The sequence below is a fragment of the Gekko japonicus genome, unplaced genomic scaffold, assembly GCF_001447785.1.
Source record: "Gekko japonicus isolate JY-2015 unplaced genomic scaffold, Gekko_japonicus_V1.1 scaffold31, whole genome shotgun sequence".
Lineage (NCBI taxonomy): Eukaryota > Metazoa > Chordata > Lepidosauria > Squamata > Gekkonidae > Gekko > Gekko japonicus.
This window is the reverse complement of record NW_015161404.1, coordinates 1780440-1799953: the sequence shown is the minus strand read 5'-3', so window position 1 is coordinate 1799953 and position 19514 is coordinate 1780440. Positions and strand designations below refer to the sequence as shown.

The 19514-nt window shown below is 42.8% G+C and overlaps 1 protein-coding gene across 2 annotated transcripts in view; it reads right to left on the bottom strand.

Annotated features, from left to right (window-relative positions):
- Positions 1-3756: 3756 nt before the first annotated feature.
- VLDLR (very low density lipoprotein receptor) overlaps positions 3757-19514 on the bottom strand; it is an 18629-nt gene continuing 2871 nt past the window's right edge. The window contains exons 2-19 of one of the 2 annotated variants that reach the window (XM_015425937.1): positions 17282-17401; positions 15893-16015; positions 14753-14875; positions 13822-14193; positions 13597-13719; positions 13148-13270; positions 12610-12729; positions 12407-12532; positions 11996-12167; positions 10067-10285; positions 8961-9079; positions 8408-8547; positions 8053-8194; positions 7524-7670; positions 5986-6069; positions 5265-5345; positions 4908-5077; positions 3757-4347 (exon numbers count right to left, since the gene is read on the bottom strand). In XM_015425937.1, coding sequence (XP_015281423.1) covers positions 4312-4347; positions 4908-5077; positions 5265-5345; positions 5986-6069; positions 7524-7670; positions 8053-8194; positions 8408-8547; positions 8961-9079; positions 10067-10285; positions 11996-12167; positions 12407-12532; positions 12610-12729; positions 13148-13270; positions 13597-13719; positions 13822-14193; positions 14753-14875; positions 15893-16015; positions 17282-17401 — 2540 coding nt within the window. In that variant the 3' untranslated portion in view covers positions 3757-4311. The remainder of the gene's footprint in view (positions 4348-4907; positions 5078-5264; positions 5346-5985; positions 6070-7523; positions 7671-8052; positions 8195-8407; positions 8548-8960; positions 9080-10066; positions 10286-11995; positions 12168-12406; positions 12533-12609; positions 12730-13147; positions 13271-13596; positions 13720-13821; positions 14194-14752; positions 14876-15892; positions 16016-17281; positions 17402-19514) is intronic. The other variant, XM_015425930.1, reaches the window with a different exon arrangement.

The following is a 19514-nucleotide window of genomic DNA, read 5'->3' as shown; positions in this document are numbered from 1 at the left end:
ACACTCTGGATTTATCATCTGAAAACAGATGGGGGAAAACCATGCAAAATTAGATTAGTCTTCCAGACCATGCAGAAGCTTTACAGCCTTTTAAAAATAAACACAAGTATGACCCGGCTCTTTAATCTATTGTGTTTCCAGTTGTTTTAGGGAGTACAAAATACCCTTAAATCCCAGTTGATGCTTTTTCTTCCATAATGCCTCTTTGCTTCAGCTCACATAAATGCCCACAGTAATGACCCTCACAATGCAAAAAGGCAGCGGGGAGCATTAGAGGCACCAAACCTGAACTCTCTCCAGAATTACAGCAACCAAATTTCATTCTCATTGGAAGGACTTTCAGTTTAAGGCTAGAATTTTTTTTCTATGTTATTAGAAAATGCCTACAGCAAAATACTTTCACCAGAGGAAATTGTACGAAGACCATCATCTGGGTGGGGGTGGGTCCCCTCTGCTCCTTGCAGAAATTCTGCAACACAAACATGGAAGCTAGTAGTGGATGCGTAGGTGCCATGAGACATTCTACTCTTAATACCATGGACACAGTCTTTTTAGCCAGTCAAAAATCCAGGCAACTCTGGATAGATGGTCCTGTTATCCCTCACCTGCAATGGCCCTCTCCTCATGAAAAGCACAACATTCTATCCAACCTGGTTAGAGAGAATGAGTTTCTGGTACAGAATTAAAAGCATTGCCTAAAGAGGAAAGCTCAGATAAGTATTACTTCCATGCTCTGGAGACATAACTTGGAAGCGGGAAATGCTTCCCTCTACTATACCAGGTTCATTACAACTGTGGATATTTTGGGGTCCCTTTCTATGTTGATTTGGCTCATCTTGATTAAACTTCCAGGATTTTTATGGAATTCTGCTAGGATGCAACCAATTCTGCCTTAACCCAAGAGGAGAACAAGATATTTTTATCTCACCTCAACACCAAGTAACACAGCCTACTTATCCTAAGGTGGCACTGCCAAATTCTTATAGCCTACAGGTTACTAGGCAGAAAGTTAAAGACCAGGATCTCAAAGGTAGCATTTACAGAAGTGCTGCCAGTTCCACACACAGGCCAGCTAATCAGGGACAGATCAGGCATCTCAGTGTGTGGATGAAAAAGTAGTGCCGGTAGGAAGGGTTTAGATTTGTTAGGCACTTGGGAGCTTTCTGGGACAAACCAAACCTGTACAGAAGAGATGGGCATCACTCAGAGATCATTTCAGGGGGGATCGCGGGGGATCGCAGTTCCCCCGGGTGAGGTACGGGGGGCGGGGCACATATCGAAGCCCCGCCCCCTGCTTCCTGCCGCCCCACTTCCGGCCCTCATTCAGCCAGGAGGCGGCAGGAGAAGAGGGAGGATAGGTTGCTTCCTCCCTGCCTCTCCCCACCCCTGCCTGCCTGGGGCCAGGGAGGGCCTTCGCGGGGCTTCCTTGCACTCCCGCCAGCCTTGCAGGTCCACCGCCGGGCCCCTCATGGGGCTCGGCAGTGGAGCTGCAAGGCCGGCGGCAGTGGCTGGGACCGTTGGGGGCGGGGTGTGTGGCCTTATGCTAATGAGTTCCCCTAGCTCTTTTTCTACGAAACTACCCCTGGCATTACTTAAATCAAAAGGGAACCAGGCTGCTGGCAATTAATATCAAAAAGGTGGCAGAGAAGCTTCTAAACTAATACCAGGGGGTTCGGGATAAGTCAATTCAAAGGGATAACTGCATAAACACTCAGGGTGATATTGACAGAAGCACAACAACTTGGGAATGAGGGTAGGATGGTGTAGAAGGACGATGTGTGGAGACAAAGAGGCTAAGGGAGGCAAGGGTTGCTGGAGATGGAAACACATATAGGTGTCTAGATGCCAGTGCTAGAAGTCTCTGAACCATGATAGGAGAGCTGGTGCTCAATGACAATTTAGATATAGTAGGTATCTCAGAAACTTGGTGGAATGGGGAAAATCTATGGGATGTGTGTCATCCCTGGGTATAAGCTCTATAGGCAGGACAGGGAGGATGTGTTGGTGGAGGTGATGCATTGTAAGTCAAAGAAGACATAGAATCAAGTTAAAAAAACATCTGGGGAATTAACTCCCCAACAGAACTGATATGGGTGGAAATACTGGGCCCTAAGGGTTACTTAAAAGTGGGGATGTACTATTGCCCACCTAATCAAACCCTTGAGGCTGATCTTGAGATGGAGAAGGAAATAAAGGAGGTGACTAAAGCAAATATCACTGTGAGACTTGAACTACCCTCACAATGATTGTGTAAGCATGTGCTTGAGTCGTGCTGTAGAAATGAGATTCCTATACATCATAAATGACTGTGCACTGGAACAGTTGGTCATAAAGCCAACCAAAGGGTTGGTGATCTTGGACTTGCTTCTGAGTGGGGCACCAGCTTCAATGGGCATCCAGTTACTGCAGCTTTCCTTGTAACTGAACCTATTCTACAATACATACAAATCAGTCACTGCTACTATTACTACAGGACTCATTATAGGGGAGATATTGATCAGGGTACTAAGTTACAACATAGACAGTTTCCAGACTTTCACTCACTCTAAGATTTAGCATACCCTTTTGACTAAGTTACCTGAAGAGTCTTAAAAGCCACTTTGGAGACCCTGAATTGGGTGGCAAATGGTATAGAAATATTTTAAATAAATACATTTGTGAGAGGTAAAGTTAGGCAGAATGCCTTCAGATTATAACACAGTTCAACTAAATCTTAATACTGGGAACAGAACTGTAGTCAAGAAAAATACACTGGTCTGCTTTCTAATACAGTAGGCAGGTAAGTCATTTCTTACATGGGTGAAGATCGATGGCAAGACAGTAGCTAAAATAAAGTGCAGTACTGAGGTCCAAGGAGCATAACCATCATTAACTCTGAGCTTAAAGCTCTCAAGAGACTTCATTAGGACTTGGCAGAGACACTGATGCCGCAACAGAACCTGCTTTAGGCTACAGGTCCAGCAAGGCTTGCCTGGCCTCTATTGCTTATAACCTTGACCCTTGGAAAGCAGCTAAGCACACATGCAAATCCTCTACCGTAAGTGTCTGTGTTGCATTTAGCCTGGCCACAAGTCTGGATATGCCTGCAAGTATATGCTGATGAAGGGATGAGAAGGGAAGGTATGAGAACAGCACTCTGCAGAATCTCAACCCTTTCAAGAAGGCCTAGATACCAGCAGTAATAGAATACCAGTGCTTAAAGTCAGAACCCATACTCATTAAGGTATTTGAATTGTTCCTTTTACCCCTAAGCACACCCTAACTAGAGTAAGACTATAGCTGATTTTAAGCTTTGCACTCTAGGTGGAGACTACAACTACAACTGGTAGATGTAGTCTCCACCTAGAGTGCAAAGCTTAAAATCAGCTATAGTCGACCTATATGTACTGGTTGGTGACTTCTGTCTCAATGTCAAGTGTGCATGCACACAAAAGCTTATACCCAGAATAAACCTTTTTTTGGTTTTAAAGGTGCCACAAGACTCAAACTTTGTTCCATGAAATCTAGCAGAGTTAGTATTACGCAGTTTCAGGTTTCCACCTTCATTTTTGTATGCCCTCTTCAGCACTAGCTTGCAATGCCTGCAAGGCTGCCACCTAGTATTTGTGCTGGGAAGGTGCAGGTCCCAGGCCTGTTCATGGCTTCTGCCCCTATTGTAAAGTCAGAGATGTTCCTAAAGGAAATTCCACTGAGTGCTAGTAGGAGTGTAAAGAGGAGCCAAGACACATAGAGATTTGCTTCTCTTTAATCCCAATTCAGTGTTTAAATTTACAGTGGTTTCTGATACAGAGAAGTTGTCCTCTGCACACCTCTGTAGGTGGTTCAGGGAGGACAAATTAACATTTCATACAAAAGTTAGTTTACAAATTTTTGGCAATTAATGTGAGTAACCCGTTTTCTCCTATTGCCATTGCCCAACCATTGAAATATTCTACAATAATTTACATGTGGTTTTTTTCAAAGTGCTTAATAGTCTGTTCTCAGGAACATTTACAAGTGGGCCTGTACAATTATTTACAGGTAGTACCTCTATAGGATATGTTAATTAAATATGGCTTTTTGGAAAGTGCTTCGTACATGGGCCAGTGGCGTCAAATACTGACTTCAGTAGAAGGGTTGCAGTCACCAGTAACTATCAAAAACTGAATTGTTAGACAAAATGGTTTGCAACTTTCTATCAGCATATGAAAATGGTTTGTGAACTTGCTCCACATATCTTCATTCTTCCAGACTGGGAAGTGACCTGTTTAGCCGCTGGCCTTGGTTACCATCCAAAAACAGTACAGATCAGAAGGCAATCAATGAAAGGACTCAGGACAAGTCGTCATCTGTGCTTACAACTGATATCTAGGGGAAAAGATATTGAATTATCTTGTCACTAATCACATCATGTTATACAGTGAAGTGCTATACAGAGTGAACAAAAAAGCTTTGTCAGTTAAAGGCAGCTCTCAGTATCACCAGTTTTGTCAGCCAGCATTAATGCACATTCTTTATCTCCTCTAGCTCCAGCTGGAAGGTCAGGTATATTTTACAGTAGCTTGATAGCCTCATTACATACATTGCAACCATCATTAAAGCTTTGAATTGAGAACACTTCTAGGCAGTTCCTATGATAAGCTTCTGCAACGTAGGTTGTATTTGACATGTTAACTGGAAGCAGCCTCAATGTGACAATACTGACTTAAATGGACCAAGGCTTTGAATCAGTATAAGGCAGCTTCATGTATTCATGTGAGAATATATTTCATTTGGTACCATTTGAGATTGTGGACCTGCTCTTTCAGGTCTTACAGGAATTATGCAGGATTCCATGGTTTTTCTGAGCCATCTTGTTGACTTGGGCACCAAGTATCTCAAGGGAGAATTAAATAGCTGAAGTTTGCTTACTACTGGAGTTCACTTACTGCTGGATATGTGTGTCCCACTGAACTGCTGTGTCTTCCAATGTCTATAGAAAGGTCTTCTTCAGTTGTTTTCAAGTACACTGGGTTGTCAAAGTTCATACTCTTCATGTTCTTGTGTTGCCAGTTACGCCACATAAAGTAGCCACCGACTGCTGCCATCGCTAACAGTACTTGAAGAAAAATTGTAAAGTTATTTGGCTAGAATGTCTTAGCCTAGCTCAGATAGCTACTGAGGGGTCATCTTGGTACCAGCAGCTATGCCCCCCCCCCAAAGAACAGCTATATTGGATGGGAAATGGTGTCGTAATCTTACTTTGCTATCATTCTGCTTCCCTCAACACTACCCTTTATACTTACAAACAGGAAGGATAGCCCATGCAGCTGAGGAACTTCTAGCAGAAGCTAGCTCTTCTGACACTGGACTGCTCAGATTTAGCCCTACAAAGCAAAAACCATGGCTTAAAATCCATTTTATTTATGATCAAATACAACCCGAACAAGTGCCGAAGTCTAAGTACAGAAGCCTACAGTTTAACTTCAGAAACAGTAAGTAAGCAACTTCGGAAACTAAGTAAGCAAGCCCCACTCATCCATCAAGATACCTTGTTTCCTATGTGAAGTTGAAAGAACATTAGCTAGTCTTGTAGGAAACAGGGCTTACACAATGTTGTGGTATGCCAGTTCTTTAATTACTCTGAACAGGTAACCTCAGCTGCTATTGCAGCATGCAAGATCTGTTGCCTACCACCCAACAGACAGAGCAGAAAGGGAGTACTTTATCTCAGAGCATAGATAGGCCAAGATTTGAATTAATGAATGCATGTTTTAACTGTCAATATTAAGTTTGCAAGTACTCCCAACTATGCTCTCTTAACTGAAGAATATAAAGGCCTTGATGTATCACACTAGAACTCAAGCTATTACAGATTTAAGAACCTCAGCAGCTGATATTTACCACAACTAGACCCCTTCACCAGCCCACTTTCTACCCTCCCCCCACTTCAGAAGTTTGCCTGCATTAACTTATTCTGCTTCACTACTGCTAACACATTGCACTGCTCTATGTTAGGACCAATACCTCCAGAAAGGGGTCCAAGTGGTTTTTCTGTTGTACTGCTGTCTTTTGCCTCAGTGTAAGTCACAGTAGTTCCTGCACCTGAAACTAATTGTAAGAGCAAGAAGCCCAGTTAAATCCCAGGTTTCTGCATTGTTTTGTGAATGTGGAGCACCCACAGCAGATGAATGTGACCATGCATGTTAATGTTTTGACTACAAGGTGTGTGATTTGTGCTATGGAATGGCAATTTTCACTGTTGAGAACCTAAGTTGCTCAGGTCTTTTGACTAGAAGCTTCCAATACAGTAGGTCTCAGCACGACTACAGCTACAACTAAGTCTTAGATTGTAAAGTGTCATTGAATGGTGGAATTTTATGCGTTTTAGATCAAACTACCACAAGTTGGCTCCTGCTGTGTGACAGAACTCAGTACTAGCCAAGATGCTCGCTAGACAGCATTCCAGGGAGGAATGCACATTTGATTTGCAGCATTTCTATCCAGACCAGCCTACTCCCTTACCTAGGGACTAGACTGCCTGACCTGGCTATTGTATTATAATGGCACCAGAACTAGGCCATCTTGTAGCAGAATGACTGTTCCAAGCAGGTTGTTTTGTTACAAGGAGCAGCCATGGAACAAGTTGAATACCAATATTTCATATAGCTTTTGTCAGTGCAGGTCAATTTATGCCCATCCTCTACCTTCTAGATTATTCTACCAGAAGTTAAAAGTCCAGCAGTACCTTAAAGACCAACAAAATTTTCCAGGGTGTATGCTATGAATTCTGACACTGAGCTTTGACTCACAAATGCTTATACCCTTGAAAAAAATGTTGATTTTAAAGAGGGCTGCTGGACTCAAGTTTTGTTCTGTTACAGACTAACACAGCTTGTTGTTGTTCAGTCACACAGTCGAGTCCAACTCTTCGCAACCCCATGGACCAGATCACGCCAGGCCTTCCGGTCTTCTGCCGTCCTCCGAAGTTTGCTCAACTTCATGTTCGTTGCATCGATGACACTGTCTAACCATCTCATCCTTTGCCATCCCCGTCTTCTTTGACCTTCAATCTTTCCCAGCATCAGGGTCTTCTCCAGGGAGTGCTCCCTTCTCATTTGGTGGCCAAAGTATTTGAGCTTCAGTTTCATTATCTGGCCTTCCAGGGAACAGTCAGGGTTGATTTCTTTTAGGATTGACTGATTTGATCTTCTTGCAGTCCAAGGGACTAACACAGCTATTCACCTTAAAATACTTACCTGAACTGTAGAGGAAATTAACCTCGTGAATTCGTGGAGCAGGGCAAGAGGTTTTATTATTCACGTGCCATAATCTTAGAAGGATGTTACTTACTATTCATGTTCAGCTCAAATATCAGGCTGATATAAGAGCAAATGGCTATTATAGCATGCAATGCCCATGAGTATGCAGAAGCCAGGCATGGAGTCAATGCTATTGAGTGACCAGGCCCAAACACAGGTGTTTTGCAAGACATCTTATGCAGAAGACAAAAATCTCAGCTCTGCTAGATTTTTGTGCAGGGGAGAAAATAGCCATAACAGTACCTCTACATCTTAACCCATTCTCTCGCAGTGCAGATCCAACTGGGCATGTGCATGTATACTTTGGAGAATGTTCATTTATCTGGGGAGCAGGCAGACATAGATATTCACAGCCTCCATTTGCTGTACTCTCTTCACACCAGTTCCTTCCTGTGGGTTGCAAGAATTAGAATGGCAAAGCAGCAAGAATGAGAATTGCAATCTGGTACAAAGGTTCTTACCTAGATGGCTATACTGCCTCCCTCTGCATTGCAACCCTAGCCTATGTCCAGTGCATGTTCAGCTTCTCAGTTTTCAAACAGGAGGAATGCATCCCCAGGGCACAGTTATGGCAAAAATTGCTAACCAGTCATTTTACTGTGGTATGCCATATGCTTCCTTGTGGCACCTACTTGCACTTGTAAACCCCAAGGTTGAGTATTAAGCAGGGTATGACAGATGGTCCAGCTGTTAGCCTTACTGGCCACTCTGAAACCCAAACCAGAAGACAGCCCTGCCAAAAATGCTACACCATTCAACCCACTGATGTTACCTGTAGGTTGCACAAGTTCATGATATACAATGAGATCCTGAGCATCATTCAAGTTGTTTACTAACGTTGCCACTTCAGTGCCTGTGAATTTATTTGCACCATATAGTGCATCATTTTCCCCATCGAGCCAGAAGACGCGGTCCTAGGAGCCAAAAAGATAGCATTCCTCGTTACCCTGCTTAGAACCATAGAGAGAGATAGAACTAAGTTAACACATACTTCAGAGATCCATGGAAAACTCTCACTCATGTAACATACTTTGAGGCCCTCTTCCATTACACGCATAAGCCTCATTGTACAATTTCTGCATCTCAGATTAAACTGAACTTGTGTCATGTGTAGTTTTTGTTCTTACCTCAAATATTGTCAGAGAAAGAGGATGAGCAAGAAATTCATGGGACTGCAACACAACCCTACGATCTTGGCCATTCATATCCACACTGGACAGAGTATGCAGTTTAGCATCAACCCAGTAGAGACGATTCTTTACAAGATCTAAGGAGAAGCATAAAACACCCACATTTGGGAAGTTACAGTCATGGCTTAACAGCAGCTTGCCTATTTGCTTTAATGCATTTAACTCTGGACTTCTTAAGCTTTGCAATGATGCCCTTCTCTAAGTGGTGGGCATATTTAAGGCCAACACAAAGGCAGTCCTTACTAGAATTCTTATTTCAGAAGAATACCAGAACTCAAGACCACTACAAACAGAGAAGTCATACCCCAAAGGCTGTCTACTAGCTAGATTTGGGGTGGGAGAGGGATATATCTTTGAAGTCTAGTTTCACATTCCAGCAATTATGGTCCCCTTAGCTCTCTGTTTCCTTGCCCTTAAAGCACAAATTCTACTTCATTTAGCAGTTCCAAGGAATTAAAAAACAACAACACCAATTCCAAGATAAACATACCTAGTGCTATCCCAAGTGGCCACTCAATTGCTGTTGTTACAATCTGCTGCCTGGCAAGACCATTCATCCCTGCTTTTTCAATTCTGGCTGGTTCACCCCAATCAGACCAATACATGAAGCTGTAAGGCAAACAGTGCATCACTACAAGACTTACTGCAGAATACTAGTGCTTGCTTTACCAACCACCACTGGTGGTCATTTTATCCATTAAGTGGATGAACATTTCTTTTTCCTAGCACCAGTGAACTATGTTTTGTGAATGAAACGGGACGTTTCTCCCCCCCCACCTCTGCATGCTTGTCAATGACTGCCCTTTTTCCTACCCCGCCCATGTCATTTAATAGCTGTACTACACCAGAAGTAGTTTTGAAATCACAAGTCTCATTTTAGTAACTTTCAGCAGCTGTACTCAGTCTTCCCAAATTATATTTATTTATTTTTATTTATTCAAATTTATAGCCCACCCTCCCCGCAAGCGGGCTCAGGGCGGCTCACAAATGGGCAACATTTGCCAATAGTTAAAACAATAAAAACAAGATAAAAACAACATTTACAACATCATAGTGCTCTAGATGTTGCAGAAAGATCTTCATTCACAAGAGGGTATCCAGGGGATGGTAGTCCCAATTCCGTGGCCTCCTGGGAATGTTAGTCTCAGTTCAGTGGTATGGGCTCCACACAGTATTATAATAACTTGCCATCACACGCCCTGATGCTATCCAGCCCAACTAGTGGTGGTGTGGCAACAATGGTGCGGTAATGGTGATGCAGTAATGGTGGTACAGTAGTGGCAGCTCTTACTCAAAAGCCTGGCGGAAGAGCTCCGTCTTACAAGCCCTGCAGAACTGCACAAGGTCCCACAGGGCCCGGATCTCCTCCGGGAGCTCATTCCACCAGGTAGGAGCCGCCATCGAAAATGCCCTGGCCCTGGTTATGGCGAACCTGGCATGTTTGGGGCATGGCATCACCAGGAGGTGTTGTGTCCCTGACCATAGTGACACAGTATCACTAATACAAGTATATAAATGCCTTGAAAACTACTTCAGGCTTCAGAGGGATCCAAAACGTGGCTTCCAGAATGCACCATTAATCTTTGTTATGCTCACCCAGAAAGAGGGTCCAAAGCAATTGAGGCTATCTCTCTCAAGTCTGTGTTAAACAGGATCTTCCTTTTTGTACCAAGAAGGTTAGCAACAAATATTGAGTTGGAATCAATCCAGTAGATGTTCTTATAAATCCAGTCAATGGCAATGGCTCCAGGATTCTGCACACTGTCTGTGGTCCTGAAGATCTTGCCTACTCTGTCATGAGAATCAATGGAGGCACTGGAAGCAGAAGAAAACTGAGTCTCTGTATGTCCTGCTACATTTTAAGTACACAATAATTTATTCTTGGCTTTGTTCCCCTATGTTTGGAGTAAATCCCATCTGGTAGTTGCCTACACATATGATAACCCAAGATGCTACAATTCTGGGACCCAGGCTTCCAGAGGTTCAACTTAAATTGCCATGTAACAATAGCTAGACAGTTTCCCCATCATTAACTTTGCTATCAGGTTGGGTATAGCTACTTATACAAGCTCCTGTCTTGAAGACAACAAGACTACTGCCTGTATATAAACCACTGGATCTTTTTTTCTAGAGACATACCAAGGAATGGTCTTGATTTTGGACAAGAATGGTGTCTTACATCAAACTGTTAGAGAATGAGATTGATATTTGCTTTATGGACTATTTATTGCTACACACAATGGACTGTGCACACACACATAGGCTCAGAAGACTGTACAGTATAAGTCACCTGTTGTGATGCTACACATAGAAGGTGCCTGCACATGCCTTACATGTAGATGAGGTTTCAGCTACAGTTACCCAGCCTGGTGAAGAAGCACAATCCTCCATTATTGTGAGCAATGAGAAACAACAACTCTGAGAAGAGACAGCCCCCATCATAGAACTGTTTGTGGTCATGTACCACACATCACTGCTTTGTTCCTGAGAAGGCATTTCCTGCCAAATGGACATTTGGTTATCAATAGAATGGCCAGCTTCATCAACACTACAACGGAGCAGCTTGATCCCAAGGTTTCACACCTGCCCAGATGCCATACTCTGAGTAAGGTCTTAGATTACAATACTGGCCACTCCTTTTAGGTAATCACCCCTCCCTACATGCAACCAATAGGATTGTTTTTGGGACAGACTAACAGGTAGGTGGGTCAAAAGGTTGGCACTGCCACAACCCATCTCTTGGACCCCCTATAAAAGGAAAGAACCATTCACCTGGCCCTTCCTAGCTAGCAATCCCCACAACAACCCCATCTGCTTTTACTCCCCTTGAGTCCCACTTGCTATCCCCAACCCTGGCCTCTACTTTGATCTCTTGATCTGCAGTCAAGAGACCCCCACACAGTCCAGCTAGTTCTGGTAGTGTGGATCCCTTTATTTTCTATTTCTTCCCATCCATTCTTCATTGGAACCACCAAGCTGCAAGACAGATAAGTATTGCCCACCATCACCCCTACCTGCTAATGCAACCGTGCTTATTTCCAACTGTAATTATTAGGAACTTGTTTGAATATGTGAGTGCATCAGTATTGTTTGTATGAGATATATTTTTAAGTAAAAGACATCTATTTTAATCACAACCACCTCGAATCTTTTACTGGTAACCATTGGTGGGAACAGGACCTTGGTATAAATTGGCAAGAACCCATTTATAAATTGCCAATTGCTGTAAATAAAGCAATTCGGCTAACAAAGCATATCATTTTGCATTGAAAGATCAAGATGTTTTTAATGCAAACCTCTTTACTACCACCTGGAAACTTCTCCAGGAGCTGTATTAATTCTGGGCATGTTTCTGGATGACCATTAATGGTGTATCAGGTCAAAGAGGGGTTTACTGTATTACTGTGTCTAAAATATCAACCATCTTTGATATGTAAGGACCTTATACTAGATATCTAAATACTTGAACTTCCATGACCTTCCTTCTATGATCCATCTTACAGGAAAGTTATATAAACCACTTACCTGAAGACACCCTTCAGCACAAAATCAGCCCAGAAGAGTTTATGCTCTGCAATATCTGCATCCAGACTCATAACATGTCTTAAGTTTTCCACAATCTGGATATATTCATTCCTCTCCAGGCCAAACTTTCTGATGTCATGGCGATTAGTAAATAGCAGACATGGTTCTCTTCCTGCAAGAATAGTTTAAGTTTAAAAGCTACCAGATCAAGTGCTCGATGTTAAGGCTTTAGAGCCAAATGCTGCAGGAACAGGTTTATCATGAGTACGCGCCAAGGGAGGGGTTGTACCTCAGTGGCAGAGCAATTGCTTGCCATGCAAAAGGTCCCAAGTTCAATCCCCAACATCACCAGCTAAAGAAATAGAATTCAGGTGTTTGGAGACTAGCAGTTGCACATTTTGAGTTACTTACCAACAGCTTTACACACTCCAGTAGCCAAATCCATCTGATACCCACGGCTGCATTCGCATTTATAACCTCCTTTCAGGTTTATACAGATTTGACTGCAGATTCCAGGATTCTGGCATTCATCAATATCTAGAGGAGGGACACAGCTTAGCCTCATGACCTTGTATGCCACCACCATCACCACTCCATTGACATAGCATGCTTACCTCCACAGTTTTTTCTGTCTATCAGCTCAAAGCCAGCAGGGCAGTCACATTCATAACCTATAGGCAGGTCTCTGCAGATATGTGAGCAGCCACCATTGTTCACCAGACATTCATTTACATCTGGAAGAGAAACTGAAATCAGGCATGCTGCCTGCCCCTTCCAAGTACAATCAATCCCTTCACAGTACTCGCACCCCTTACCAAAAAACATGGCTGCATGTGCAATGAAGCTACGGCAAGGGGTAGGGAGGAAGAACTAGAGAATAAGTTTGTGGATTGTGATCAGTTAACAGCTGGGTGTTGCTTGAGTGTTTAGCCTGGAAGCTACTAATAACAGACCACTTCACTTGTTTGGCTCCAGATAAAGTGTCAAGTAACTTCTGATTGTTGTATGTAGTTCAACTATATTTAGAACTCTGAAGTTCATTTTGAGAAAGATCTTATTCCCATTAGACCAAGCCATTGTTCATTGCTCAGTTGAGGAAACAGACACTTGACCCAACTGTTATGATTATATTTGCTTCAGGCTGTAACTTACTGCATTCGTTCAGAGGTTCATCACTCCAGTCTCGGCAGTCTAGTTGCTGGTCACATACCCTGCTGGATTCTATGCACTCCCCATTCCTGCACTTGAATTTGCTAGGTCCAGTGCACTGGACAGCTAGAGGTGGGAGAGAAGTGGCAATGCAGTCAGGAAGAGCCCCTATTCCGATGCTCAAAGCAGCATGCTTTGCAACTAACCTGCTAATCACTAGTACTATGGACTGCTGCATAATTTGTTCCTCAAACAGTGCAAAAGCCCAAGATAGACCTTGCAGAGACTTAGATACCCCTGCCCCCTACTACAGGAAGCCATTCTTCATAAGCCGGGTTTCCACTTTAGAGTTACTAAAAGATTATCTAGTGGAGACTGTTTCTTAGGCCATTTCCTACTGTTTCAGGCCACAAGCCATTGTTTTGGTACTAGCCAGTTCCACTTTTACTAACCTGTTTTGCAGTTTATTTCATCAGACCCATCTACACAGTCCCTCACTCCATTACATTGCCTGGATCCATGGATACAGCTGCCATCATCACATTTGAACTGGTCAGGTCTACATGTCAGAGAAGCTAGAAGAGAAAGGGTGTTGATGTTAGCAGCAAATTCAGCTCCTCTGCAGAACCAATAAGCAAGAGTCTTCCCTTCATAAGGAACAGAGATCCGTTACTTACGGCAATTGATCTCATCACTTCCATCTTTGCAGTCAGCATCCCCATCACAACGCCACTTGCCTTGAATACATTCCCCTGTTCCACATCGCATTTCATCTGGACTGCATGTCACAGTGTGAAGTGGTGGGCGGCCACACTGCTCTAGAGATTCATCCGACAGGTCCGGGCAGTCCACATCACCATCACATACCCAGTTACCTGGGATACAGGTAGTGCTTTTGCATTGGAACATACTAGGTGCACAAGTAGGTGGTGCACAGTCTACTTCATCACTACCATCACTGCAGTCATCTTGACCATTGCAGGCAAAGTTCTTGGAGATACACTGCCCATTGGCACATGTGAACTCTTCTGCACTGCACGTTACATTGGCTAAATGGGAGGCACAAAAATAAGATTAGCCATAATGAAAGGCAGGGTAAAAATATTTTAATAAATAAAGATTGACCAAGTAGAATTGCTTTCCAACTTGGCATTTTGTTATATACAGGTAGAGTATAGTGACAAAGTTCATTTTATATCAAGGATGCTGTAGCTCAGAAAGCCTCAGGGGCATAATGGTGTCCACCAGTCTGCTTCTCAATACCCATATGTTCCTCTGCCTCCCCACAGTTGACCCCAACAGGTGTGAAGTGAGGCCCAACAGTCACCTAGGTAGCAGCAGCAGCTACACTGGCTGCTTCAGATGCTGGAGAGAGGCCAGATGCAGAACTGAGGACAGTAGAAAGTAATTTCCTGGGCACTGCTTCCTTTCTTCTCCCCCTTTGTTAAATGGTGTTCTCTCTCTCAGCTATCTCCTGTTAGCTTTCCTGGGGATCATTACACACCACAAGCAGTTGCTCTGCTGCCCTGATGGGGTAGTGCCACTCCTACCCATTGCTATGTTCTCCTTCATCTGTTTCAGAAACATGGCTATCTAACTCAGGCTTACCACAATTGTCTTCATCTTCACCGTTATCACAGTCATTTTCACCATCACATCTCCAGGACACTGGGACACACTGAGTTGATTGAGCACCACAGCTGATTTCATTCAGCCGACATGTCCTCATGTCTGTTGAGATAGGATTAAGACTACTTTTAGAGGTTGGCTTTGTGATCTGTTCAGGTAAATTATACAATCTACCAGGGGTCATTTCGTAGAAAAAGAGGTACAGGAGCTCATTAGCATAACTCATTAGCATAACTTATTTGCATATGCTACACCCCCTGACATCACTGGAAGTGTGTCAGAAGGCAACACCCACTGCTCAGGCTCCACTCGACTGTTTTGGATTGCTAGCTATGGGGGGGGGGAGAACGTGCAGATCTGTCCTCGCAGAGGAGGGAGAACCTGAATAAAACTTGGTCTTAAAGGTGCCACTGGACTGTTTTGGACCAGGGGGCCTCTGCAACTTACCTGGCTGCTTCTTGCTCTGACTGAGGGCTGCTGGGAGCAGTGGGTGGGGCTTGTTGCATGTACCCGCCCCCTGGGCTCTTTACTACTGGAGCTCCGCTCCTGTAGGAAATGACCCCTGAAATCTACTATTCTTGACTTAGCACTGGAGAAGTATTTGAGGAAGCCTGCCTATCAGACCTTTAGAAAATAAGGCTTGTTCAGGAAGGCATTTGGATCACTGAGGGCAAGGAAAAAATAAAATGGGTTACCCTGTATTTTTCCTATACATTTATTATATTGATATATTTAACCCAATTCAAGAGCCCAATTAGGGCAAATAATGCATTCTGGAAATACCATTTTGAGCTAGAATATGGCTTATGCAAGGTTTTGAGCTAGAATATGGCTAGAATATTTATATAACACTGCTCGAAAACTGATTTTCACTTATGAGAAATTAAGTTATTGTGTTAAGCATAAGGATAAAAATTGCTTTCTCCTTGAAGTCTGAGAACACTTTAGGGATGTAGGAGGCAGATTTAAGACTTGCACAGAGGTTGTAGGAAGCAGATTAAGACACAGCTTTTTTTAAATTAGATGTTAAGCCACTATTGCCAAATATACAAATCTCTTCCTTTGTTTTAAGACTGGTAATATCTAAGTGACTATCAATGTAAGGGCTTGGCTACTCACGGCACAGCTCAGGGCTTTCATCAGACCCATCTTCACAGTCAGGATCTCCATCACACTGCCATCTGTTTGGTATACACTGTCCGCTGTTGCATACAAAATCTGACGCAGAACATGTCTTCTTCACTGAAAAGAAAGAGAAGCTACACGTCAACTTGGCTAAACAAGAGCTCACTGTATGCTTTTGAATGCTCTGCTTAACAGCTATCTCAGCAGTTGATTTCTTCCTAGTTACCAAGACAGCCATAAGTATTCTGCTCAGCTCCAGTAAGTACTTCAAAGCAGGCATCAAGTGCTATCCTCTACACTAAACCGCTAAAACACCTTGCTTTTTGATGTCTCCACCAAGTACCTGCCAATACCTCCTAAAGGGATAGTCAACAGATACAGCAAAGCAGCAGCTGGATTTATGGCACCTGACAGTATTACGCAAACTCCAGTATATTATTACCTATGTTAGAAAATCCAGCCTTTGGAACTGCCCTGGCTGTAGTAGTCACACTAAACTTATGGCTGAATATCCACTGCTTTTGGTTTATTTTCCATTCAAAGGAGTATTGGCCCGAGGACATCTGTATACATTTTGTCAAGAGATGTTCTGAACCTGCTATCTAGCAGCCCCTCCTCCCTGGTGCAGTGCTACTAAACACTGGCAGAAATGCTACAGCTAGCTCGCAGAACTGAAACCCAGGCCTGCTCCAATACAACAGGAATATTTGACTTTGTAAGCAAGCTGTCAAAGTCTACCACACCAAAGGCTCCAGCACACTTGACGGGCCATGAGATACTTATCCATAATGGCAGTCATTTGAACTTTCAAGTTACCATCTTATTCTTTGGCATGTCATGTCACAAAACCTCTGAGGTCAAGCTGACCTTGTGTTTAAAGAGCACAGTTATTACCTGACCTTAAACAGGAACTTCATAAACATGCCCTGGCAAAACCAACCCTTTGTCATGCTTCCTCCATGTACATGCAAACTACGCCTGTAATTTTGCTCTGCATGGCTTGTCATCAGCAAAATACATTCAGCATGACAGAGAAATACTTCTAAGTCTAATACAGTCTAAGTATGACTGGAAGGTTTTGGACCAGGACGTTCTCCCCCTCCAGCCCCCGCACCATGTTAATTTTATACTAGCAAAAAGTTTGATTAGGAAAAATTCAATAAAGTGCTCTTGAGATATAGAACAGAACTAGGCTTTCTGGTGATCATCTGACAAGTTAATCACTTTGGAAAGTTCTTTTCTTGGTATGGCTGGCACTAATTATGCATGACTAATAGTATTAAACGGCATTTATACAAGTTCTTTTTTAAAAAGTAGGAGAAGGTTCACATGGAAAGCTTTTTCCATAATGGAAAAATGTCCAGGTCCAATGCAAGTTCTTACCACATGATAGCTCATCGCTGCCATCAGAACAGTCCTCATCCCCATCACATCTCCATACTAGAGTTATACAGCGACCATTATTACACTGGAACTGAGATTCTTCACATTTGACTCTTGCACCTTGAATTGAGAAGCAAGCCACCAGTTATTCAGTAACACTTTAAGGCAGTACTCATCAGCTGGTGCAACAAAATGTCTCTGCACCTAAACAAGAACAGGCTGGCAGAAAAGACTTAGCCTGTCATAATCTTGTCACCTTAATGATAGCCCAAACGTTTTTTGGATGTGTGCGTGGAGTATCTATCCTGGTTGTGCTTAAATGACCCAATGTACCTTCCTCCTCAACATATTGATCCAGTTCTCATTTCACTATTGTCCAGTTATAATTGGGCATGCTTGCCTTTCTTGCAATGCTATGAAATGCAGAACCACTTTTAGACCGGGTGCACACACACATCTGTATAGCAAGGCCAACTGCCTAGCAGTTAAAAGCTAAGACAAAAGTTGTACATCTTTTGGTAAAGAGACCTACCAAATGACAAGACTGAGCTGAATGAGAAGCTGTGTTGTATATTTGGTTTTACAATTACTTTTAGGAGTTGCACTGTCTGTTCAAAAGATCTATAACCTCAGAACATTATTAATATCCTTATATTTTAGCTGAAGAAATGGTAAGCATTGCACAGATACTTTAGTAGCAAAAACAAATACAAAGGCAAGGCTATATAAGCAATCCAGGAAAGTTTTGCAGAAATGGGCCTGGAGAAGAAGATAATGTTTGAGAATACCAGCTAGCATAGGAGGTCTGTGATCTGATGCTTAAACAAGAGCAGTTGAGACATCAGGACAGGGAAACATTAAAGGAAAGCTTTACCGTTCCAAATTATGCCTGTGAAAGATCATTGGAAGTTACTTCTATCAAAGGGAAAAATCAAATATTCTGCCCTGAACTTGTAGTCTATTTGCTAAAATTAGATGAGGAAATGATGTACAAGCCATATAAATTACCTGAATCAATAGTAAATCCAAATTAACAAATTAACAGGTTACTTTTGTCTTGAGCCAAGACTTCTGCTTTAAAGTTACCTGTACAACCATTTAAGACAGGATCTCTTGAGGCACGTCCTTGTTGAAGTCCCGTCTGATTATGAAGACTTGTTATATTCTAATTAATGTTCCTAACAAGCCCTGAATGCTAAACATGAAGCTACACCTGACAGATACATAATACTAAGATCTGTTGGGCAATATGAGACTTGTGCTCAGCAAAGCTGAGCTTACACCAACTAAAATAAATGTGCTTTACTCAATCTCTACTTCTGAAAACCTAGCCCAGCTGTACAGCTCATTAGAATGCTTGTCTAGATGTACTGTTGAAAGCCAAGTTGCTACAAAAGCAGAGGACCACAAGTAGCCACTTATCTCAGGAGGGAGCCTTCAAGAGCAAGCAATCCTTTAAAATGTGGCGGACGATGCCCTGCACACAGCCCTCAGAACGAAGCACTGCTTAAGGACCCTCTTAGTCTAAATAACCTTATTTCTGGACAAACAGCACATATATGAGAAGTCTGAACAATTCACAGTTGAGAAAACATAAACACCTCCTTGTAAAAAGAGACAATTTTCAGATGGTTCTGGAAACCAGACAGGATGTTTAGGCCTATCTTAGAACTCATAATTCTAAATGTTTACTAAGAGGTTTGTTTGGACAATCATTTTACTACAGGGCAGCATGCAAGAAAGTTATGGCAGCTGCTTGCCCTATTGCCTTCTTCTGGAGCAAGGCACAGCATGGGGGAAAAGCAACCCCTCCCCCCAGCACAGGTACTCAGATAGTAGAGCTACATTAAGCTTCTACTCACAAACTGTAATAAAGTGAAGTTTGAGTCCAGTGGCATGTTTGAGACCAACAAAATTTAATTCTGGGAATAAGCTTTAAACTTTGTTGGTCTTATAAGGTGCCACTGGACTCAAACTTGGTTCTATTGCTTCAGACCAACACAGCTACCCGCCTGAAATGTGTAATAAAGCAGTATAGCTAGCAAAGCACTACAGCTAGCAGAGTTACCAGCCACAGAAAGGAGCAGATTTCCTGGGTGTTGGTTTAAGGTCAAGTACAAGACCTGGTAGTGTTAACCAATTGGCCATGTAGTTGGATGCCAATGACATGTCAGTAGGATTTTGCTCAGATACTGCTATATACGGCAGGACAAAGAAAGGACTACCTACCATT